Below are 25,619 nucleotides of genomic sequence, written 5' to 3' on the forward strand. Positions count from 1 at the left end.
TTGAAAATAAAACATGAACGTGTTCTGTATCCTTGTTTTTTTTCACGAAAGAATTTCATTTAATAATAATTATCATTTGAATGTGTTGTTTGTGAGGTTTTCAATTATGCTTTCAATCTGCTCGTATGTTTTTACTTTTGCTGTTTTAAGTTTTATTTTCCTGTTTTAAATCCATCCAGTACGACATTGAGAACGTTTCAAAAACCACCGATCGTTTTATCAGTGGTATCAGTGTATTAACTTCTGTGTGTGTGCATGCATCTTGTGTGAAAATGTACTCTTAAATTTCATTATGTTCTCTTACACTTATAAAATAATTTCCTTCGTTTTCATTTTCAACTCCTTCGGTCGCTTTCTCCAGTCTAGAAGGGAACAATACAATTCGTTTTCACCAAACCGGGGACGATTTGAAAATTACTCATTTCGATTTGAATGTAGATTTATTAGCTTCACGAATTAGTGTCTATCCTGTATATGGTCCGAAATAGATCATTTGAAATGGTTTACGGCGAGAGCGAATAAAATCCGACTTAAGGAAAATAAAACAGCGAATTTCGAATAACATCCACATAGTGGAGTGGACGATCTAAATAAACGTATAAATCAAATTCGGATTATCCTCGACATTAGCTTCTTCTGTAGCTTTTCAACATCATCTAGCGTGGTTATGATTCTATGTTCAAAGATGATACAACAAAACTTAAGGACATTTTGTAGACTAGCTAGTTTAATAAATACGCACTTTTCAATAGGGGTTCACTTTTAATGATCTAGAATATAATATTATCAATGATAATAGTAATAATAATTGTAATAATAATGCTTTTAAATTAACCGTAAACTTATAATGCAGCGATGATAAAGAGTATAATGAAAACATACACGAAACGGTAGCAACATTCACTTAAACGCTAAACGTTTCTAGTACTACGTTTATTTTCTGCGCAAATAAGTTTTACTATTTATTAAAAATATATATCGATAAGAAACGTGATTAATAAGTATAAAAAATACACGAGCACCTTTTCCCTTTAATACGGAAACTACGATCTGACAGTAAAAATGTTGTAAATTCTGCGCTGCAAATTTCTCACACACTCTCTCATCAAGAGACTTTTCCATCCACAATCGTTCGAAGAAAGATTTTAGTTGTTTTGATTTCCGATTCCGAAAAATTTACATGAATTTAGAAGATGAAAACTAATGAATCTCTCGTCCTAATCTTGCGTTTCGTCGCCGTATATTTTTTTTTGGTTAAAACAAAAAGAAAATTCTTAGCATTTAAAGACATCACAATTTTGGTTTTCCGAAACATTCCTCCGAAACATACGATACAGTTTCGGTATCATAAAAATAGCCTAGGATTCAATTTTACCTGTTTCTTCTGTTGACCCGTCGACGGTTGACGACTCCTGTATGACTGCCCTCTCGTTCCCACTACCGGAGTGTTCCTCTGCGGACGGATTCCTCCGCTTTATCTTACTAGGACTTGGACAGCTGGCAGACGAGCTGTGGCACGTGCCGCTACTAACTCTACTTCTATCCAACTCTGAATCCGCATCAACATCCTCTGCTGCTGGTACACCGTGACTACTGCCTGCTATGGTCACCGATCGTTCTGCGTTAATTTCACCGTCATCGTCATCGTCGTCCAAACATTCGAATATCAACTCGATGTGACTTTCGATGTCTTTGATTAGGTTTCGCTGGTACAATTCCTGCTCGCAAAGTCTCTGCTTCGTTTGGTCCACGATATCCGTTGTGGGCGTTTTAGTCTTATCCTCCACTTCAATTGATTTATTACCGCTGTTACTACTGGTACTGCTGCCACAACTACTGAACTGTGGGTCACCCGCTTCCAAAAGACCTTGGTCACCTTGCGACTCACTGCGATTGCTTTTATCCTCGGTAATGACTGCTACTGAACTCTTCGGCGCTGCCTTATCTTCTTTCTCTTTCGATCCTTTAGGAATATTTACGACAGTCTCTTCTACTTCGCTTTCCGCCACAGGGTTCTCGTTCATCGAAGATGAGTCACTCTCCGGGACTGTTTTTTCATTACCTTTTTCCTCCTCACTGGAACAGATATTCTCTGATTTCGATTCTTGCGTTCGGTTCGGTTGTTCCTTCGATAGCTCCTCACTCTGTTCTTCTGCTTCAGATATCGGAGACCGCAGGACTGGTTGCTGCGCCTGAGTTAAGCTACCAATTTGAGCGGTAATAGATGTTATTTTCCGTCTTTTCGGAGGCGTTTCTTCTGCAATAATAATGTCGCAGTTAGCATTCAGTTGTCTATGGAAAGATCTGCTACAACACTCACCATCGCTGTACATTTCATCCTTGAACTTCAGCAACACTGCGTGCAGAGAGTTTTGCAGTAATGTCTTAACCGAAGCCGGAATTCCGGTACGCTGACCGATAATTCGTATTGCTTGCAGGTCTCCGCATATGTCCTCCAGATTGCTCTTGTCCGGCAGCAGCTGGCAAATCGATTCTAGCAGTCTCGGAACAACGAGCCGGGATTGTACCTGCAGATGGTAGGATGTTTTTGTATTTAAGATCATTCATGTTTTTTTTTTTTTTAAATAACTATTTATTGGAATATGAGTTAAAATTAAATTATTAAGATTTAAATTGGGTGTTCAGCCACAAGTGGTGACTTTTCAGCCCTGTTATATATATATATATATATATGATTTGGTTATTACCATGAAGACATCATTTGCTTCCGCAATTCTGAGATTTTTGTGTAGGGAAAATTCTAAACCTACTTGTATTGTGTAATGGGGAAAAGGAACTTATATACTAACTTACTAACTAATACAGAGAGCGAATCGATTCAATTGAAGATTGCATCGATTTTTGTCGGAATTTGCTTATAATATTATGTGACATTACATCTAATGGTTCTATATTTGTGAGTCTGTGTAACTCATTTGTACTAAACCAGGGAGGACGCTTCAGAATCATTTTCAGAATTTTATTCTGAATCCTTTGAAGCGTTTTCTTCCTGGTGGAACAACAGCTTGACCAAATTGGTACCGCATAAAGCATGGCTGGTCTGAAAATTTGTTTATAAATTAACAATTTGTTTTTTAGACAGAGCTTAGAATTTCTGTTTATAAGAGGATATAAACATTTAATATATTTATTACACTTTGCCTGGATTCCTTCAATGTGATCCTTGAAAGTGAGTTTTTTGTCATACGTTAAACCTAAGTATTTAGCTTGATCAGACCATGTCAATTCCAAGCCATTCAATTTGAGAATGTGATTATTGTTTGGTTTAAGAAAAGAAGCTCTTGGCTTGTGAGGAAAGATAATTAATTGCGTTTTTGCTGCATTTGGTTTAATTTTCCATTTTGACAGATAATCACTGAAAATATTTAAACTTCTTTGTAGGCGACTGCAGATCACTCTTAGATTTCTACCTGTGGCTAACAGACTTGTGTCGTCACAGAATAGCGATTTCTGACAACCAACGGGTAGATTTGGAAGATCAGAAGTGAAAATATTATACAAGATTGGAGCTACACTCGAACCCTGCGGAACACCGGCTCGTACGGGTAGCAATTCAGATTTACAATTCTGATAGCTAACCTGAAGAGTACGATCAGTTAAATAATTTTGAATCATTTTGATCAAATAAATAGGAAACTGGAAATCAGACATTTTTGCTATTAAACCTTTGTGCCAAACACTGTCGAATGCTTTTTCTATGTCTAGAAGAGCAACTCCAGTGGATAACCCAGAAGATTTATTTGATTTTATCATGTTCGTTACTCTGACAAGTTGATGAGTAGTTGAATGTTCATGACGAAATCCAAACTGCTCTGGTAAAAAAATTGAATTCTCATTTATATGAGTCATCATTCTTAACAAGATAATTTTTTCAAAAAGTTTACTGATAGAAGAAAGTAAGCTAATTGGGCGATAACTTGATGTTTCTGCTGGGTTTTTATCAGGTTTTAGGATAGGAATTACTTTAGCGTTTTTCCATCTTTTTGGGAAGTAAGCTAATGAAAAACACTTGTTGAAAATTTTAACCAGGAGTCTCAAGGCAACATCGGGAAGATTTTTAATAAGAATATTAAAAATTCCATCATTACCAGGAGCCTTCATGTTTTTGAGTTTCCTAATAATTGATTTAATTTCATCAAAATTCGTCTCAATAATGTCATCGTGTGATAACACTTGGGTTGAAATATGATCATACTTCAGTGAGACTTCATTTTCAATAGGACTCACAACGTTTAAATTAAAATTGTGGACACTCTCGAACTGCTGAGCTAGCTTTTGAGCTTTTTCACCATTTGTAAGAAGTATTTGATTTCCTTCCTTGAGAGCAGGAATTGGTTTCTGAGGTTTCTTAAGAACCTTAGAAAGTTTCCAGAAAGGTTTAGAATATGGTTTAATTTGTTCAACTTCTTTAGCGAAATTTTCATTTCGCAAAAGAGTAAATCTATGTTTAATTTCTTTTTGTAAATCCTTAACTATGTTTTTCATAGCAGGATCACGAGAACGTTGATATTGTCGTCGACGAACATTCTTCCACCGAATGAGCAGTTGAAGATTGTCATCGATGATAGGAGAATTTAATTTAGTTTGAGCTTTGGGAACTGAAAGATTTCTAGCTTCGATAATATAATGATTCAAATTATCAATTGCTGTGTCGATGTCCGCAGAATTTTCTAAAATAGTTTCATGATCCACATGATTTTCAATGTGAGATCTGTAATCCAACCAATTAGCTCTATGATAGTTGAAAATAGAACTAATTGGATTAATTATAGCTTCGTTGGAAAGTCTGAATGTTACTGGAAGATGATCTGAGTCAAAGTCAGCATGTGTAATTGGTTCACTACAAATGTGACTTTGATCTGTTAGAACCAGATCAATTGTAGACGGGTTTTTCACGGAAGAGAAACAAGTAGGATTACTGGGATGAAGAACTGTGAAGTAACCAGCTGAGAGTTGATTATGCAGTATTTTACCATTACTGTTATTTTGCCTACAATTCCACTGGACATGCTTAGCATTTAAGTCCCCTATTACGAAAAATTTCGATCGATATCTTGTAAGTTTTTGCAAATCGCCTTCAAAGAAATTTAATTGTTCGCCGGTGCATTGGAATGGCAAATATGCTCCAGCGATGAAATAAATTCCATGAATGGTTTCAACTTCGATTCCCAAGCTTTCAATAACTTTAGTATTGAAAGAAGGTAAAATTCGATGTTTAATTTGCCGTTGGACAAAAATGGCAACTCCACCACCAATTCCAGTAAACCTGTCAAATCGATGAACCACATAATGTGGATTACTTTTCAATTTTACATTTGGTTTAAGAAAAGTTTCTGTCACAATGGCAATATGAATTTTGTGAACTTTGAGAAAATTATAAAATTCATCTTCACTCGATTTCAAAGATCGAGCATTCCAATTTAAAATATTCAAATAATTATTTAACATCACTGTTAAATTTTAAATTCATTATAATATTATTTGCAAATTTCCATCCGATTTGAAATGCTTCAAAAAGTGATGAAGTCGAATTCATTTGGATGATCATTTGAAAAAGTTGATCTTGTAGGTAGATCATTTAATTTTCAGTTATATCGCCTAAATCGACTTCATTTAAAGAAGCGAATGGCATTGAAGGAATATTTGTAGGTAGACTGCCATTAGAAGAAGATGATTTGGCCGGTCTACCTATTAATAAATTGTTTTCGTTAGAAGAAGAACTGCAAGGCGGTCCTGTGTTTTGATTATTTACATTAGAAGAAATAGGAGATAGATTTCTACCTAATATACCAGCATAACTGACATTAGAAGAAGATGATGACGAGGTCGATCTACCTGTCAATAAATTGTTTTCGTTAGAAGACGAATTGGCAGGTGCCTTAGAAGAATTTTCAGGTATGTTCTGTAAATTTAAGGTCGTTGATTTGACTTGTTGTCTAAGCGAACGAGCGTTTAAAATTTTTTCCCTGACAGGACATTTCAAATAATTGGATTTATGATTTCCATTGCAATTTGAACATGAAAATTTATCAGTGGTTTCATTCATTGGACAAACGTCTTTCGAATGCGATTTACCACAATTCAAACACCGTATATCCATATGACAATTTTTGGTTCCATGGCCGAAGCCTTGGCAACGACGACATTGCGTTAAGTTTGCAATACGATTATGCCGTTTATAATGTTCCCAATGAATTTTAATGTGGGAAATGAAACGTACTTTTTCTAAAGTTTTCAAATTGTTTACATCACTTCGATTGAAGTGTATTAGGTAAAGTTCATGGGAAATTCCAGAGCGTGGTTTAGAAGTACCATTCGCTCTTTTTTTCATAAGTATTACTTGGGAAGGGGCAAAACCAAGAAATTCTTTTATTTCATTTTTAATTTCATCAATACTTTGATCATTTGATAATCCTTTCAAGACAGCCTTGAAGGGTCTGTCTGATTTTATATCATATGAATAAAATTTATGAAGTTTTTCGGAGAAATATCGAATAAGACGTTCGTAATCTTCCAATCCATCCACCAAGACTCGACATTCTCCTCTTCGTCCGATTTGAAATGAGACTTTTACTTCCGGGAGAAAAGTAGAAAGCTCAGTACGGAATGCTTTGAAGTCGGAAATCATCACCGTCACTGGTGGCATAGATTGATGTTTCTTCCCAGAACGACAAGCGTCCATTTTGGGAATTTTTGAAGAATTTTCTTCTATGTCGCTACAATCGGATTCAGGAAGAATCTCGTAAATATTGTTAGACGGCATAGGATCAACGGAAGGGAAATCCGTCCGTTGTCTTTTATTTTTACATTCAGATTCTATAAGATCGTGAATGTTATTAGAAAAATGTTGAATAACGGATTGTGATTTATTCCGTATTGAATTATTTTTAGCCTTAGGCTTGTTGCCTTTCCGGTTGGACGCAGGCATTTTTGAAATTAATGAAATTTTAAATTAAATTAACTAGGCTAAATTAGTCTTCGATTAGACTCCTAGCTAGCCTTAAAAAAGGCTGATTAATTTCTTAGTCACTCTAATATCACTCTTTGTATCACTTAGTCACTCTAATATCACTCTTTGTATCACTTAGTCACTTAGTTAGTGATTCAGGTAGCCTTGAAAAAGACTGAAGCCTTGAATCAATGAAACTCTAGGTAGCCAGAAAAAAATTCCAGGAGCCAAGAGCTATACGCGTGCGGTGCGAACGACTGTTCAACACCGACTGAGATCATTCATGTTAATTGGCTACTCTGTTTGGCATAATAGTTATTTGGCGTAAAATTTGCATAATGCATAATGCTTAGTTGGCCGCCCGTGCGTTTGCCGTAATTGAAAACCAGTTGAAATTGCATTTGAACATAAATCAAATAAACATAGATTTCTCACTGTACGGTACACTAACAGCACCTCTAGTGAGAAACGGGTGTACTTTTTTCCATTAGCTACTGTGGTTGTGTTAAATGCGCAGGCAACTTTTTGCATGCATTTCAGGAGCATTTACGCACCCATTCTCCACCAGACGGTGCGTTTGGTGTCACGGGTTGCTCACCTACATTACTATTACACTGGGAAATCTATGTTTATTTGATTTATGATTTGAACCAAATGATGATACTTGGGAGTGAAAGATCATGCTCAAAGTGCAACTTTAACTGACTTGGACCTAAGTAACCGATGTAAACCTGCAAAACACCACGAAAACCGAAAGAAGTGGGACTTTGGCCCGTTTGGATTTTACATTTTTTGTCGTGAATACGACTTACTTTACTATGGGGTGCCTTTTCAAAATTAGCCATATGGAAGAATGGGCAGAACTTAATCGTGAATATCTCGACTTGTATTAATGGTAGCAACATAATTCTTTCACCATTTCATCAAAAATATGATCAGTAATTTAGGATAATATTTTGAACAGTGTGAGATAACCACAAACAACTCAAAAATTAAGTTTTCTCAAAATTTCAAAATAATGCGGAAAACTCTTTACTTTCGCTTGGGTTTTTCGCGCAAGGACGACGATTTTGAGGTAGTCAGGCACATATCTTCAACTGAATGCGTATAAAAGGGGAACCGTGGTGAAAATCGATCATTTCTTTTCGTGCGTTCGATGGGAGCAGACGTCGTGGGAGTTAAACCTTCAACCAGCAGCGACGGAGAGGGCGCCTTTTGCGTGGTTAAAACCTCAAACGCTCAGGTAGCAACTTTCATTCGCTTGTTGGCCTTCAAGGCGAGCAGACTGCCATCGCGAGAGTTAAACCATCAACCAGCAGCGACGGAGAGAGCGCCTTTTGCGTGGTTAAAACCTCAAACGCTCAGGTAGCAACTTTCATTCGCTTGCTGGCCTTCAAGGCGAGCAGACTGCCATCGCGAGAGTTAAACCATCAACCAGCAGCGACGGAGAGAGCGCCTTTTGCGTGGTTAAAACCTCAAACGCTCAGGTAGCAACTTTCATTCGCTTGCTGGCCTTCAAGGCGAGCAGACTGCCATCGCGAGAGTTAAACCATCAACCAGCAGCGACGGAGAGAGCGCCTTTTGCGTGGTTAAAACCTCAAACGCTCAGGTAGCAACTTTCATTCGCTTGCTGGCCTTCACGGCGAGCAGACTGCCATCGCGAGAGTTAAACCATCAACCAGCAGCGACGGAGAGAGCGCCTTCTGCGTGGTTAAAAGCTCAAACGCTGGGCTTCAAGGCAAGCAGACTGCCATCGCGAGAGTTAAACCATCAACCAGCAGCGACGAAGAGAGCGCCTTTTGCGTGGTTAAAACCTCAAACGCTCAGGTAGCAACTTTCATTCGCTTGCTGGCCTTCAAGGCGAGCAGACTGCCATCGCGAGAGTTAAGGGCACTCCGCATTCGGCCGAGCCAACCGATCCGAGCTCTCCGGTGTTGACTTTGGCTATGGCTGAGCTACCAGCGTGCGCATGTATAGGTACGCCGGACCCGACACGATTGATACGGTGCGAAAAGCTCGGTGAGGAATATCGTTGCCAAAGATATGGATTTTATGTCGGGTCCGGCGTACCTATACATGTGCACGCCGGCAGCTCAGTCATAACCGAAGAGCGAAAAAAAGATCGGCTATGGAAATGTCGGCCGAATGCGGTTTGACCCTTGAACCATCAACCAGCAGCGACGGAGAGAGCGCCTTTTGCGTGGTTAAAAGCACAAACGCTCAGGTAGCAACTTTCATTCGCTTGCTGGCCTTCAAGGCGAGCAGACTGCCATCGCGAGAGTTAAACCATCAACCAGCAGCGACGGAGAGAGCGCCTTTTGCGTGGTTAAAAGCACAAACGCTCAGGTAGCAACTTTCATTCGCTTGCTGGCCTTCAAGGCGAGCAGACTGCCATCGCGAGAGTTAAACCATCAACCAGCAGCGACGGAGAGAGCGCCTTTTGCGTGGTTAAAACCTCAAACGCTCAGGTAGCAACTTTCATTCGCTTGCTGGCCTTCAAGGCGAGCAGACTGCCATCGCGAGAGTTAAACCATCAACCAGCAGCGACGGAGAGAGCGCCTTTTGCGTGGTTAAAACCTCAAACGCTCAGGTAGCAACTTTCATTCGCTTGCTGGGCTTCAAGGCAAGCAGACTGCCATCGCGGGAGTTAAACCATCAGCGACGGAGAGAGCACCTGCCATCATTTGGTTTTCGGTAGTCATAACGAGAAGTTCAATTTTCAGATTGTAGTTCCGCAATATAGGTTTAGAATTCAGAGCCTGCGTGCTGAAACTGTATTCCGGAACTAATTTGAGTTTCGAAATTGCAATTCTAGAATTGAAACTGGATTCTGAGTCTGTTATTGGTTCTAAATTTAGTTCTTGAACTCAGGATCCAGTTCTTTATTCCAGACTTCTTCTATTTGGTTCTTTTTAGAACCATAATAATACTCCTAAAGAATTATGCGGAAATTTACTTTACTGTACTCTATAAAACCCATTCTGGTAGTCATGGCGAAAAATCGTCTTCATGTTTTAGAGCTTAGTTCTGGAATATGGGTTTAGAATTCAGAGTCTGCGTGCTGAACTAACTAAAATCGTCACCATTTTTTTTATTATAAAGAACTATACTGCTTATTTCATAGTATTTAAGTGCGTTTCAGAATGTTTAATGTAACTAATCTGTAATTTAGTCTAGGCGCATCGTTTAAATTTCTAGTAATGAAAGAGGGGAAAGTTGCACAATTCAAACAATCGATGAACTACCAATTCGAATTCGGAAGCATAAATAAATCGTGTCATATTCGTATTCACGACATCCAGTTATGTCTCTGACATTACACACCCGTACTTTTTTATATCAATGACCGACGGAAACTATTTTTCACACAAAAAATTGACGGGAGCGAACATGTTTCACTCCCAACGCGCACGCCTGCTGTGATTTTGTTTTCCTATTTAATGAAGTAACATGCATCAGATAAAATTCTACTTTTCAATGCGGTAGTCAATCGATTTGAAACCAATCGAGTATACGAACCCCCAACGTACGTCAGAACGCGGTGTCAAAAACAATTCGCGACTACGAAGTTGAGTTTGACAGCTTATGTGTGTGAAGTGGAGGTAAACAAGAAAAGATAAAAAAGTAATAAATTTTCAAACGTACCGTTTTATGCTATTTTCGCTACTCAGTTTGAAATGGTAAATTGGAATGTTTTTAAAAATTTTTGACGATGCTAATTTAGTTGATAAATATAAAATGAATACAATAAGTGATGCTTATTTTCCCGAGTAAAAAACAGCTGTTGGTATCTCAAAAAAAAGTAAACAACATTTCAAAACAGCAGTTATGAATTAAAATCTATTCGCATGTTTAAATTTTTTTCAATGTGCTCTAGAACTGGATGTTTTCTACTCATGGTGTAAGTTTTTCATCAAAGTGTTTACTTTAAATGAGATAACAATCTATTTTTCGAATAATCATTAGGTGCCATTATCAAGTTATGCGTATGGTGTGTTGATGAACTTGCCGGATGTTTTCAGCTTCGCTGCTGGAATTAGCAATTTGGTAGTCAAACGCCAACGGGTATTCCAGGCTGGTTACCTCCTGATAATTGCATTAGATGAGGTATACAATGGCGGATTTGGTGCATTTTCCCCTTGTTTATGTCATCCTCTTTAAGTGCCGAACCGCGCACAATGAAAATCGCTGCAAAAACTACTTCGGATATATATCAGGCCACAAGATTGAGAGATCTGTTTCGGACGAGTTGGAAAACTTTCAAATTTGGAACCATTTCGTGGGAGGTAATTGCAAGTTCGGTACGATTTTTTATTTTTTTGACTTGATTTTACATTTTCAGTTTTCTCAGGTACATGAGGTAATGCCGAAAGTTGAAGAATTGCTGATGCTGGGAGAAAATAATTACTAAAAAATAAAAACTATATCAGGAAACAAAATGTTCTAAAATATTTTATTACATAATATATTCGACATATCAACAATTTCTCAAGCGATAATCATGAGCAAACGGGCAGGAATCTTGAGTCCACTTTAAAACTGAAAAAAATATTCTTAATCATTGATACGTACGTTTCATACTTGTAAATAGACAGCGAGTAACGCATGTCTGGGTTTGATTCTAAATCATTTTTCACACTTACTTGATGGAAAATATAATACATTGAAGGTGCAGTGAAATAGAAACTACACACACGCACAGTATTCGTTGGCTCAATTTTGAACATAGTGTCTTGAAATTTTCGGGATGGAATGAAATGATATTCCTGGCGGACACTTGTGTTTGTATTCTTCCTTTCGTTAATGCCCTCGTCAGCATCAGAAACATTGTCAAAGATCGTTTTTGCGTAATCATCAAAACTGCTTTTCAGATCCATGTTCTACGATATTCAGAGGAAAAATAATTTTACTTAAGTCTCGATAAACTTTTTTTGTAATGTTACGTACTAGCTTATCATATAAACATACCGTAACATAATGATTTTTTCACAAAACATCATGTGTGCTCTTACCTATGCGTGCTACCAGCGCCGGAATAGAAGTTTCATTATCGTTTTTTCTAACACAAAACCAACTTCAAAACACAACTAAACCAGTTGAAAAGTCTAGGTAATAGCCGTTATCGGTTTTTTATATTTTTACATGCACAAAATCACTTTAAAAAACAGAGAAATAATGCATTTATTTAAGCGAAAAAGTTCTATATTTTGTTTACATTCTCTTCACACACAGACTAAACTTTGATAGATGGCAGCACCGCTCCTTCTATGTCGCGAATTATGTTATAAAAATAATCTACAAAATTGGAAATGACAACCTAATCATAATAGACATCTGATTTGTAATAACCGAACTATTGGTTAATTTCTGAAGAAATATTTTTTTTTAAATACATACATATTGTTTCTCAATCTCTCGGCAGTCAGTTACCGAAAGAGAAATATTTCAATTGATGGCCAAATAGGTGCTTTGACAATGACAAAAAAGACGATAGTTTCCGTGTTATTTGAATCGATTTTTAATTATTATTTATCGAATTCGTACGAACAACTATCGTTCTAGTTGAGAGGCTCTCGATTTGTCTCTTATTTAACCTTTATGGGCAGTAGCGTCCCTCTTCCTAACAGTTTCAAGACAAATTTAGAACATGTTTTGTATCATCTCCTGCTATACATACTCGACTATCACAGCTAAGAACCAGACAGTTCAATTATAAAACTTCGAAAACTGAAAACATCGAAGACAACCGAGTCGACTGAACCAAACTTGACCTGTCGAACGATCCGAGATCCACACAGACTATTATATACGTATTTCTCCTGGACCCTTATTTAGTAAGTGATATTTTCGACTTTCGTAGTTGAACGTAGTTGACTAAAAGAGAATAAGCGATAAGGGACTCGTATGAATTGAGCTCACCACCATCTATAGCATAGAAGAACGAGAAATAAAATAAGATCATGAAATTCAGCTCTCAATCTCTCAATTATTCGACAACATTTCTTGGGAACTCGATCAAAGGTCACTTTCGGAAATAATTGTGCGGATAGCAAAACATTTGATTACGTCACTTATACGATTGTATCTTCGAAACATGAAATGTCAGCAACATTTTCTTCGAATTATTATAGTGTCGAACAAGCCTAAAACCATCGAGATCGGTTTACTCATATTCGAGAAAATCGAGTGGTAATTGAGGAACCAGAAGTGACCGCTGTTTAGCCTTTGAACTTGACCAATAATTTGCTCAGTTATATTAGAGAAGAGTGAGCGGTAAGAAAAAAGTGCGTTTTTTGGGTACGTCCCTTATACCGGAACCAGACATTCGATTTCAAACCTGAGCAATGACACAATAGAAGCTTTCAACTGAGCCTAAGCTTGTTGAGTCGGTTTTGTGTTATGACACAATGCCAGATAGGTCAAAGCAGAGTCACCTTCGTGATACCGGAGGGAGGACGCTCATATACGGTTTGCTGAGTTTACCACACTCACAAATAGCTTGCCACACCATCAACTTCTTGATAAATTGTTCGGCCTTCGTTTTTACGGAACATCCAGGCGAGACATGGCGACGAAAAACTTCAGGTCGCAGATTTGCATGGTGCCCGCCTTAGAGTACGTCTCGTCGTCCATTACGATGTATTTCGACTGCATCACTCACCACTCACGGTACAGCTACCTGGTGCGTGTTCTGCTAAATCAGGGGTTCCCAAACTATTTTGGGTCATGGACCCCTTTACTTAAATTAACTTAGGCCTCAGACCCCCATTAACAAATTCCTTTGAAAATTCAATTACTTGCTTTTTTGGTTGGTCAAATAAACACAACTTTTTTAGCATGAATATTTCAAATAATAACTTATATCAAACGATAGGAGGTCGATTTCTAGACCTCGTCAACCCCCATAGTCAGTTTTCGTTTACGTCGACCCCCGCAAAAAGGATATCGACCCCAAGGGGTCTAACAGATCGGCTGAAAAGTTCATATCGTTTCTATGAGAGGGCGCCAATAGAATTAAATCCATACCATTTTCAGTTAGTACCAACCTTTAAAAGATACGTGTATAAATTTGACAGCTGTCTGATTATTAGTTTGTGAGATATTGCATTTTGAGTGAAGCTACTTTTGTTATTGTTATTCTGCACCGGGCGAAGCAACAATTCGTAAGTGGTTTGCTAAATTTCGTACTGGTCATATGAGCACCGAAGACGATGAACGCAGTGGACGTCCAAAAAAACAACAACGAATTGATGATTCTGAGCAGTGTTTGGAGCTGTTATATCGAAATAAAACCGATTTTTTTCGTCGATATATAACAATGGACGAAACATGGCTCCATCACTTCACTACGGAGTCCAATCGACAGTCAGCTGAGTGGACTGCACGCGATGAACCGAACCCAACGCGTGGAAAGACTCAACAATCGGCCGGTAAGGTTATGGCGTCTGTATTTTGGTATTCGCATGGTATAATTTTCATCGACTACCTTGAAAAGGGAAAAACCATCAACAGTGTCTATTATATAGCGTTATTAGAGCGTTTGAAGGACGAAAAAAAACGGCCTCATTTGAAGAAGAAAAAAGTTTTGTTTCATCAAGACAATGCACCGTGTCACAAGTCGATGAAAACCATGCTGAAATTGAACGAATTGGGCTTCGAATTGCTCTCTTATCCACCGTATTCTCCAGATTTGGCCCCCAGTGAAAAAATTTAGAAGCAATGGAGAGGTAATCGCTGAAACTGAGGCCTATTTTGAGGCAAAGGACAAGTCGTACTACAAAAATGGTATCGAAAAGTTGGAAAATCGCTATAATCGCTGTATCGCCTCTGATAGCAATTATGTTGAATAATAAAAACGAATTTTGGCAAAAAAATGTGTGTTTCTATTAAACGATACGAACTTTTCAGCCGAACTGTTTTATCGACCACTTTGGGAACCCCTGTGCTAAATGGCTCGGTTAGGTGTCCTCTTTACCATGAAAGCATGCATGCAGACAATGTCACAATGTCTGTTGGATGAACTAGACGAACGAATTGACCTTTTTGGTTTACTTCCGAATCAAATTGGATTGTGTTTGAAGAAATCCCGCATCTTCCCTGCGTTCACAGAGTTGCATTTTTCCGCTGCCCTTTCCACCGTGCTAAATTACATTATGTCAAATGGCTGGTATGTCAAAGAACCATATACGGTTCTCTTACTTTCAAATGGGATTATGCCACATAACCATTATGCCAACCGTTGTCCCCGACCTACTTACCTTAGGATAGTAAATTTCAATAAAGTTAGCAATCACCGGATCGTTCAGTGATAGCCTCTCATCCCTCAGGATATCATCGATGTAATCAACTAGCAAGAGGTTCTTAATAAGTAGCTCGGAGTACCTGAAATTAATAGTTGAAATCGGAACTGTCTAATTGACAAACTTTTATTAATTTGGCTTGTATTGCCCTCACCTGTTGGTAGTTTTATTGTTGTAGATGCCAACCCAAAACTTGGCGAAGATATTGAAGTTAAGAACTACAGCTTCGATCCCGGTCAGCAGTGACAGGTGCACCAACGCTTCGTTGAACTGATTAGAAGTGACGGCCACACGGAACATGATGTCCAAAAACTCGTGATACGGGCGGTAGAAAAGCTCCAAGGCTAAGTCAAAGTCCTTATCTAGCCCCTGAAAAGTACAATGTTTTGATGACCTCTGCACCATGGAAACGAAAACTATAACAAACCTTTTCACAAATCTGAGATTGAGGTATGTTCATCTGAACCATGGGTCTAGGTGGACGTGGTGTATTTTTCGAAACTGGGGGCCATGTTGCTTTCATACCTCTCCTGGGGAAATACGACCCTAACGGACTGATTGCGTGTGAGACATTTTGTGCGTGGCAGTGAGTTAACAAAGGAACCAGTACGGTACTGATGATTTCCGGTGGGGCACATTTCACTAATTCTTTAAGCACTTCGAGGGCGATGTTTCGCATTTCCGGTGGGTTGAATGTGTTCAGCAGAGTCGCTAACCGACGGACAGCGTCCGGAAGCCCTTTCATCAGTGCGGGAGGTGGACGTTTCTTCTGTTCTCGACAGCTGGCTCGCAGTGTGCTAATCAGTAATATCACTTCTGTCAAAAGTTCCTGCAAATCGCCGAAAACGTGACATGCAGTAGCCTCGTGGTACATTGAATGCAAGGTGTGTAGTGCATCGAAGCATAACGTGATTCCACCATTTAACACCACAAACAACCGATCGTCGTCATTATCAACGAGAATTCGTAGTGCTGCTATCAACGTACCCCACGATACCCGAGCATCCAATCCGTTCAAGTAAGCGGTGAGTGTGGTTCGGCGGAAAATGGTTACTTCCCGTTGTTCCGCCTCGGTCGCATCCGGATGCCGCTGTGCAAACAATGTCATCAATCGGAATAGTTCGTCTACCGCCAGCGGATATTGTGTCGGATGTGGTGTGATATTTTTGAATGCCCATTGCAGATTCTGGTGGGCTGCCAATTGACGCGTTAGTAGACGACTCTGCTGGCAACACATTCGCAAGAGACCGTAGTACACGGGAAGCATTGCTCGATTATAGGTAACGATTTCCGAGTCGTCGTGATCGGCTCTGCAGAAGAGGAAGAAGGAAGAATGTAAAAAAAATCAACGGCGATTTAAAAACCAATACTAACAAAATGTAATTAAAAGCAATGTTCCTTGTAATTTCCGGACAGTTTGCAACTAACAGCGCATTTTCAGGACAGTCAATTGTTGCCTGGTACCAGAATGCCAATAGAGCTTGCTTATTGTGATGCGCTGGAACTGACGGTTCCGACAATCGTGGGTGGAACAGTTCCCAGAGAGCTCGTAAATGTGGTCCAAGCTGAAAATCACAACGGGTTATACTCTACTTGAACAGGTGGCGAATCGAACGTTCAATTTTACCATCAATTTTTCCGTTTTGGAAACCAAACAATACGTCATTAGATTGAAATAAACCGTTAATTTCGTAGTACCGTGTACACTGATATCCGTATAGTTTCGAGCGGATCTCAACAATCTCAACAGCAGGTTTAAGATCGTATGCAAAATAAGCTGAGCTTCACACGAAATTTCCCTATGTTGAGAAGCGTGCATTGTAAGTTTGTGGTGTGAAGTAGCTCTAAAATTGGTGCGAAAGTTCTGCGATGGGACAAGTGACACCAGCAGATAGGCCGCTGCGTTCCGCACCCTAGCGTTGTTATGAGCCAACAGAAAGGTTTCGACCCATCGTTCGGCTGACTGCAGAATCCAAGTGTGTGCTATTTTATTTCGTGGAGCTTGAACTGCCAACCAATCTAGAGCCGACTGCGGACAATACTCCGCTGCGTCCCAAACTCGTTGCAGCACTAGTTGGGAAAAACACGGAAGTCCTGAAGGACCTCCGGTGGATTCAGTCAATAGTGTAAGCAATTTAAAAAAAGGTCCACACAATTCGGTGTGTTTCGTCACCGCGGTAAAAAGCATCGCAATAATTTGTCCCGCCAATCGCTCATCACATCTACAAAGCGCGTGGATCAAATGTCGCGTCTGGTGTGGATTGATGTTATCTTTAATTTGCTGGTAGAGAAAAGGAAATCCTTTCCCACCAGCGATTGCATTATAATCGCGCGAGGATAGATGTAATCTTAAATCGGGTCCTCGCGATCGCTCCACCAACGACGCAACGAGTGCGATCATCTTATCTAGTGATGCCGGTCGACTTTTATCCACAGTTAGAGCCTCATCGGATGAGTTATCTTCGTTGTCTGACGTTGTTTCGATCTGAAAATAAAACTCGTACAATTAACGTTTCTTGAAATGCCACGTTCGGGAGTCAACTTACGCAGTCTTGTGCCTTGTGTCCTAAGTAGAAATCAGCCACACTTCGAATTACATTTATTCGTAAAAGAAATAGGGCTTCCTCTTCACCCATCCGTGAAAATTCATACAGTAGACCGAAGAACTCGGATAAATGACGAAGATGAGCCCGAGCACCGTGCTCCATTAACATGATAAGCGATTTGATGAATCGTGTCACGCAAGATATATTGCCGATTATTTCATTGCCATCTTCATCGGTTTCAACTTTCAGATAGAGGGCACTATGGCTTTGCCTGGAAATATATATAAAAGCGTCAATGTGCCATTGATTACGTTTTTTTTGTTCACGACGTATCCATTGAACTATAGTTTTGGTATTTTGAAATAATTCACAGAAACGCACTTGTATGCGCTTCGAAAAAACACATGCTCTATAATATCGTGTTCTGGAGCAATAATTTTTTCTGGAACAATCTGCCTTCTTAGTCAGATCGAGTATGCATTCTAGTGTATTATTCTTAGAATAATTGCGGGATGGGAGACAACTCGCATTTAAATTAAAGAAGTTCTTTTGTGGTTCAATTTTTATTATTTTTGAGTTTAAACTAACATGACAAAAGCTCACTAATTCAATAACTTACCTTAATCGTTGTATTACGTGAATAACCAGTCGTTGGAACATTTGTCGCACCATTTGGTTAGGACATTGGATCAGCACCTGCACTGGCCACCATGGCTCAGCCGACATGTGGCTTAGGAACCACTCACAAGCTTCCTGGCTGGCATTGAACTGTTTAGTGAGCAACTCCACCCACAATACCATAGTTGGCTAGTTGAAAAACAATGCGAACCATTAATGGAAAATATTCGAAATCGTTTTGTCAAATCACCTTTTCTTTTGCATGAATGAACGTTTCAATGAAAAATGATACCGACAGCTGGGCTGCAATGCACGTAATGTCAGGCAAAGCTAACAACGTTTGTGGAATGTGCCCACAAATTTGCCACATGAAGCTGAAAAACAAAATTTATAAAAATGTATACTTTGATGGAAATACAGCTTCGACCAACTTACTTGAAATAGGTATGTTCGAAGATGTTTCTATCTTGTAAAAAGTGTCGATTATCTTGCCAGATCCATTCTTCCAACTCCTGACTGAGCACTTTACGCTTCCGCTTAGGCGGTGGTCCTAGTCGACTAACAAGTCCTATTAGTGATGGTCCGCATGACAGCGATGCAGATGATGAAGACGAAGACGACGACGAGCAAGGTTGGTGGGCATTGGTAATCGAGGGCTGCTGAACAACGGCACTCAACGGAAGGCCAACATTCCCTCCAGCAGAAGCAGTTAAGGCTGACAATGAAGAAATTGACGAGTAGGCTGACGAGGATGGTGACTGAAGTATGGAAGGTCCGAGCAGCGGACCGGATGGTGGAAGTATACTCAATGAAGTGGCCTGCAGAGCGGCCAACGGTGATGGCGAGGGAGACGATGTGCCGGGAATCAGCGATGGAACGGCAGCAGTAGCACTTCTTATGCTAGACTTAACATCTATATCACATTTACTTAGATTACTAAGATTATCTACTACCAATGATACTTCACTGGGATGTTTCTGGATGAATTTTTCAGTCTGCTCTTCGTCACGTGCCTGTGAAGCTGATTCCGGCGGCGGACTGCCCGAATAAGATTCTTTTTGCGGCTGCTTAGATTCTTCGACGGATTCCAGCTCCGTTCGGCCAGCGCCGGGTGACATAGTGCTACCGCAGCTTGTGCTACTGTTGGAACTGTTACTTCCGCATGTCTGAATAGCGGGATCACTAGTGGTAGTGGTCGCTGGAATGGATACCAACGAAGTAGACGACGTTGCCGAAACGGACGATGATGCTGAAGTACATGTGTACGGTTTACCAGACGGATGCTCTGCCTGATCTCGCTGAATGTTGGTCCCTTTGTTCGAACGCCACTCATAGAACAGCATGTAAGCCGAATTGGTTTTTTCGAAACTGAAGTCGAGGTATTTTTCCGTCACCGAATCGTACGTTTTACTCTGAAAAGAACACAAATTTTGCATGGAAAAGAATGGGAAAATGATAAAAGATCATACCGTCATCTCTCCACCGAAGCATTCAGCCGCAATTTGCGATTGATCGAAAAGCTTCACTTCAGCATCATTGAACAGGAACCACCGCTCTTGATGGTTTGGATTACTATCCTCATTGCGTTCCTTGATGAAACTATAGTAATGACCACCGTCAGCATTGCCTGTATGCACCGTCACACCCACTAAATCGTACTCGTAGTGTTCATTGAAATCTTCCGAATCTTCTTCATCGAGAGTTTGTTGTTGCTTCTGCAGTTCAGCCTTTTCCAAGGCTTCACTGTTATTTGCTGAACCCGAAGAGGATACTGCTTGGCCTTCCTGGCCGTCACAGGAACTGACCTTCTCGTCTTTTTTCTCTTCACCACTGGAAATCATTATGCCACCTTCCGATGTGCTTGACTCACTAACATTTCTCGAGGAGGACCTTCGCAGTTCTGATTTTCTTTTCTCTTCCTGGTAGTGCTGAGGCATTAACGTCTTCTCCACATACCCGGACATGTCCAATCGCATCGGAAAGCTGAAATGTGTATTGACTTTTTCCTTCAGCATCGTGACCATGTTGAACGTGTAACGCATCGTGTTGAAGCACAGAATTTGTGGCAACTTTTTGAAACATGCTCGCTTTTCGGCTCGAACTTTTTTGCCACACTGGGAACATGTGTACATGTTGTCTCCTTCTAGGGTATCTTTCACCGTTACTTCGTCCAGTGATTCGTGCAGATTCCGCATATCAGCCACTTGGCATCGAACAGTGTAGAATTCTTCCAACGTTCGACTGACATGACCGCAGTCCTGTGAAGAAAGTTAAACGAAAAGTTAGTAATGTTGACCAACACGACACGGTTACGGCTAAACGAAAAGACATTGAATACATCTAAAAACTCACTAAAGACACCACATTGTTACTGATGACTCCACAGAATACTCGTTTCACCAGAAATTTAAGCTCCGGCGTCATCTCCTCCAACTTTGAAACCAAATCGATGAAAAATTCTGCCATATCCTTCTGCTCGCCAGTGTTCAACGGTTGATGATCCATCTGGTAAACCCGACAGAATGAACGCGGGCAGTACGCTTTCCGTTCCGATTCCATTAAATACGCGAACATACGTTGCAATTCGTAAAGTGTCGCCTTGTGCTTTTGAGGGGCTTCCGGAGAGATTGAGAGGATAGCATCTCTGGTCTGGGGAGTCATGAAGAGATGTTGAATACAAGAAGCCATGTAACACGTAGCTCCCAGATTGGTAAGGCCCACGTAGCCGCATTCCGAGCGACCCTCGTCTCTCGGCCAATAATCCCATGGGTACGGAGAATGGGGACCAGCACGATGTTGTTGCATCAGTTTTCCGTGAAGCATTAAATAGTTTTTCGGAGCACTTTTACACATTTCCACCAGAAGATCGTATGCGGCGGCTCTCGCACCATGACTCTTGCATTTCGGTTTCTCACGATCCTCCGGTGATGGAAGCTCAAACAACGATTGGAATATTTTTGCTATAAACTCCTGACCCTCGTCGCTGAATTTGAATTGTGGGTCAAATTTCACCAGGTTTGCCATGAGGTTCAGCAATCCGAACAAACCATCATCGGGGCTCCCGTGTCGACCTTCCAGGTAATCTCGGTCCAAAATACTCTTCGATACCTGTCGACACATTGATTCAATGCCAATGGACCCAGCGGAAGACGACTTTCGGCTCAGCTCCCCACCACAATCTTTAACTAACTCCGGCGACAAGGAATCCACCAACCGACACAACAGCCAAAAATAATCCCGACATGCCGGTCCATATGGTTCTTTACCTTCATCCGGCGATAAGTGACAGGATTGTATTTGAGGGCGCATCTTTTCTGCCAGTGAAAGCAACGCAACCAGCTTGGACAACAACGGAGCCATCAACTCGTAGTACGTTTGTCCATTACCTAAACACATTCGATACAGAGCCGCACAAGCCTCTCGTCGCACAGCCGGTTCGGGATCATCCAGTATCAAACGTTGCACCCAAGCTAGATTAGCATCAACTTTCCACAGGGTAGATCTCACTTCTGACAACGAATGGGCATAACAAACCAACAAATTCATCGCATAATGAATGACCTGTGCCCGGCCAAACAGTCCGGTCTTGAAATGATGCAAACTCAACGGCTGTGACTCTTCGTTCAGAATTGACGCTATCCGTTCCAATGTCGGTCGCACTTCCAGCAACAGCAGTGTGTTCCGGTTCAGCTTCGGAATGATGATAGCGTTTTCATTCTCCGGTTTGAACTCTTCCATCCCCAGCAGACACAGAATTCGCAGCAAACTCGCCAAACAATCGTGCCGCCATTCGTTCACATCGTCCCCGTCTTTGTTGGGGGTTTGCTTCTGCAGTACGCCCGATATAAAGATCCGGTACAGATGGGCCAGTCCACCGCAACGGATAAACTGATCACTCCATTCTAGCGAGGCATTTGTAGGACTGGTCGCAAGCTTCGGTTGCTGTGCCGCCGATGGCAGACGCTGTTGGAGATCCGGTGCAGATCTGCGAAAGAAGATGAAGGAACATTATTTGATTTTGATGTGGAACTCTCCTATGTAGGTCGGAAATTAGAAATTCAAGAAAGAATACACACCATGTGGTCAGGTTTTAAACACACGAAGACTTTTCGAAAAAAATGCACAAATAAAATTGGGTAGAACTAGCTTAGAGTGTAATGTTCACATATGCAAAATTTTGTCACAATCTGTAAGTGGTTGTCGAGATGACTTTCATTGACTTCCAAACAAGAAGTATTTCAACAAACACATTTTTGCGTGATTGTGGAAAATCTAGCCTAGTTCCACATAAACTTAGTTTATCGTCTATTCGACCATGTCCCTTGTGGTAAAGACCCAGTTGCGAGTAGACAGCGGAAAAAAGCAACGAAATCCATCACCGTAAAATGCCAGGAAGGTGAAGGATTACTTCAAGTGCAATCAGATCTTTTCATTTCAGGACGTGGCCAAGAAGCTCAAATCTTGTGTCTGGTTCGTCCAGCAGACAAAGAACTGAACCGATAAACAGAATATGATGGCCAAATCCAGCTGTACCTCGAGTTGTTGGTGTAGCTGGAGTGTATTGTAATGGACGACAAGACTTACATTAAAGCTGCAACCAAGTAGAACCACGATGTGGAGCTTTTCGTCGGCTAACTCCTCAAGGATGTTCCGGAAAAGTTTCGGAAGAAGGTCGAAAAATTTGCCAAGAAGTACTTGGCATGGCGGGCGATCTGTTTCACGGCACTTTCTTCTTGTTTACCTTCTCTCTCACGAATTACCCGTGTGATTTATTATTTGACGTCTAACCCCTTTCATAGCTTCCGAGTCAGGACCATAAGGGCATATTCAGTAGTGTTCTAGTTCTAAATGCATAATTTATGCCAGTTATAAAATTTAAATCTGAATTTCATAACAAGAAAAACTGGCAGCCCCAGCAGTGTTTTACTCGTGTTTCAAATATACAAAAAATAGAACGGCATCGTAAACCAGTTTTAAAGTTCACTGAAGAACTGGTCGAATAAATAAAACTAAAACGGCTTGCTGGGGATACGTTTGTTCCAGATTCTGCTCTATTATTGATCTTCCATATAGAACTTCTAGCTGCTGAATTTGCTCGAAGCTTTCAAAAAATATTGGAAACTTATGAGAAACTTCTAGAATGCATCCGTAATAATCGAAAGAGAAAGTAAACATTTGCAGTTAGGCTCTTTTGTTGTGGGACGATAGAATTCATTAAGCCGAAAAACGACCAACGCCATCAACGACCAAATGTAATGCCATCAGAAGCGCCTACTGCTTTTCCTTCGATCCCACGAAGGTGACACCAAAGATAAATAATAAAGACATGCACGTGCATATAAATATGTTTAAAAAATGTGGTTCGTTCCCGGTACCTTCTGAAATGAACGCACTCACCGCTTGGTGGAGCGCGAGATTAATTGCATTGTTATCATTTCAACCAAAGTGTGCCATAAAATCTCAATATATACAAATGAGCTACCGAATCGAAAGGGTTCTCACGGTTTGACATTTGCACTATGAATGTGATGATGGGAACTCAGCAGTGAAACCAATTTATCACCATTGGTGCCAGTTTCACGGAGGACCGTAGATGTGCGCCAAAAAAAGATCGTGACTGTCATGTCTGGAAATTCGTTTGTGGTGACACTCTGTTTTGGTTGAACTTGGCATCGATCAAAGTTTTGTTTCCGAATTTTTTTTAATTTATTTTGCAACCTAATGCTGAATCATGGTATTATTATATGAAATGTCCGTAATAAAACTTTGCTATTTCAGTATTGCAACAAATTAATTTATTGAAATTTGCACTGAATGGGACTGCCATTGCATATAGGACAGACATGAGTTGATATACATTTTACTGAATAAACCCTCAACTTTTATTGCAATTTCTGAGAGTATATTGAAGATAGATTTCATTCTTCAAGCTAACTCAAAATTGGCGAAAATCGATATGGGACTGATATGCGACATTAGAAATCGTCGTTTAGCAGTTCAAATTGACGATCATACTTTCGAAGAATTCCTCGCATCATCAGGAATACCACAGGGAAGTCATCTCGGACCGTTAATATTTCTACTGTACTTCAATTATGTCAATTTGGCTCTGGAAGGTTTAGGATCTTTACATTCTAGCTAAAGCTTCCCGTAAGTTAGGATTCACAATGGGGATGACTAAGACTTTTACAGATCCCTTTACTGTTCGCTTTTTCGTTCAACTCTCGAATACTGCTCGGCAGTTCCGAACCCCTGCTACCTGAACGGTTTTCATAAATTCGAGACGATACAACGCAGATTTGTTCGCTAAGCTCTTCGCCGATTACCGTGGACCGATCCTCATCAACTACCTAGATATGAAAGTCGCGAGTTATTAATCGGTCTCGACTCATTACAAGTACGACGGGAATTATCACGCACTTTGACAATAGTAGATATATTCAACGGTAGGATTGACTGTCCCGTTTTGCTCAACGAAGTTAGTGGCGCTTATTACCGGTGTCACTACACGGTAAAAACCAAGAGAAGTGACTGTGACCCTTATTATGGGTATCACTTCACGGTGGAAATCAAGTGAAGTGAATGTAGGTTCTTATTACGGAAGTCGCTTCAGAGACAAAAGTAATTACTTGAATGAACTTGATGTCATTATGAACATCACGTCACCAACATTTTGTTGAAAAAATTAGTTTTTTCCACCACAGTGATCACTTCATTATGCGTGATACCGGTAATAGGTAAAATCAAGTGAAGTGACATGTAAGTGAAGTGAATGTGAAAGTGGAGTGAGAACGGTAATAAGGGCCAGTATCTGTTAATATTAGCAATTTTCCCGTCTAACTGGGCGCACTGCCACACGCCTCTCTCACGCAGAGATATTTCTAGAAGGCGGGAGAGAACAGAAATAGCAGGTAGTCAGTCACCGTCGCAGCGTGTTACTTCATAACAGATATGATACTTAGGTACACCGCGCAGCTTAGAAGTCACAACGAAACACACATAGAATATCAATCGCTAGAGCTGTATGTACGCGATAGGTAGTAGGGTAGCAGTTAAGCCTACAATGTTATCATTCTTTCCTTTATGAATTCAATATATGAATACACCATATGATATCGGGTGTCAGTAGTAATCTTACTTTGACTCCGAACTAGCCCATTTTTGGTCTGCTGTGGAGGTTTTCTC

The 25,619-nt window shown here is 40.3% G+C and overlaps 2 protein-coding genes and 1 long non-coding RNA gene across 8 annotated transcripts in view; 1 reads left to right on the plus strand and 2 right to left on the minus strand.

Annotated features, from left to right (window-relative positions):
• LOC131432510 (ubiquitin carboxyl-terminal hydrolase puf) overlaps window positions 1-25,619 on the minus strand; it is a 37,751-nt gene continuing 12,132 nt past the window's right edge. The window contains exons 6-18 of the mRNA XM_058598841.1: window positions 20,787-22,419; window positions 19,904-20,692; window positions 18,870-19,846; window positions 18,685-18,808; window positions 18,436-18,623; window positions 17,817-18,087; window positions 16,898-17,755; window positions 16,645-16,835; window positions 15,698-16,580; window positions 15,425-15,639; window positions 15,229-15,352; window positions 2,321-2,528; window positions 1-2,257 (exon numbers count right to left, since the gene is read on the minus strand). Coding sequence (XP_058454824.1) covers window positions 1,359-2,257; window positions 2,321-2,528; window positions 15,229-15,352; window positions 15,425-15,639; window positions 15,698-16,580; window positions 16,645-16,835; window positions 16,898-17,755; window positions 17,817-18,087; window positions 18,436-18,623; window positions 18,685-18,808; window positions 18,870-19,846; window positions 19,904-20,692; window positions 20,787-22,419 — 7,360 coding nt within the window. The 3' untranslated portion in view covers window positions 1-1,358. The remainder of the gene's footprint in view (window positions 2,258-2,320; window positions 2,529-15,228; window positions 15,353-15,424; window positions 15,640-15,697; window positions 16,581-16,644; window positions 16,836-16,897; window positions 17,756-17,816; window positions 18,088-18,435; window positions 18,624-18,684; window positions 18,809-18,869; window positions 19,847-19,903; window positions 20,693-20,786; window positions 22,420-25,619) is intronic.
• Window positions 10,514-11,419, plus strand: LOC131432518 (uncharacterized). Of its 6 annotated transcripts, XM_058598864.1 has the most exons (6): window positions 10,633-10,650; window positions 10,752-10,772; window positions 10,848-10,871; window positions 10,937-11,077; window positions 11,133-11,256; window positions 11,313-11,419. In XM_058598864.1, the coding sequence occupies exons 1-6, from the start codon at window positions 10,648-10,650 to the stop codon at window positions 11,327-11,329; spliced, it is 330 nt and encodes a 109-aa protein (XP_058454847.1). In that variant the 5' UTR covers window positions 10,633-10,647; the 3' UTR covers window positions 11,330-11,419. The 6 variants fall into 6 exon arrangements, 4 of the variants coding, with proteins under 4 accessions (XP_058454838.1, XP_058454832.1, XP_058454855.1 ...); XM_058598855.1 differs by having other exon boundaries at window positions 10,514-10,772; window positions 11,188-11,256; XM_058598849.1 differs by having other exon boundaries at window positions 10,520-10,772.
• On the minus strand, window positions 11,397-12,247 carry LOC131432548 (uncharacterized). The gene is made up of 3 exons (XR_009229895.1): window positions 11,983-12,247; window positions 11,614-11,850; window positions 11,397-11,509 (listed from the first exon to the last, which is right to left on the minus strand). It is a non-coding gene; the product is annotated as an uncharacterized LOC131432548 (long non-coding RNA).

This window comes from Malaya genurostris, chromosome 1 (genome assembly GCF_030247185.1).
Source record: "Malaya genurostris strain Urasoe2022 chromosome 1, Malgen_1.1, whole genome shotgun sequence".
NCBI classification, from domain to species: domain Eukaryota; kingdom Metazoa; phylum Arthropoda; class Insecta; order Diptera; family Culicidae; genus Malaya; species Malaya genurostris.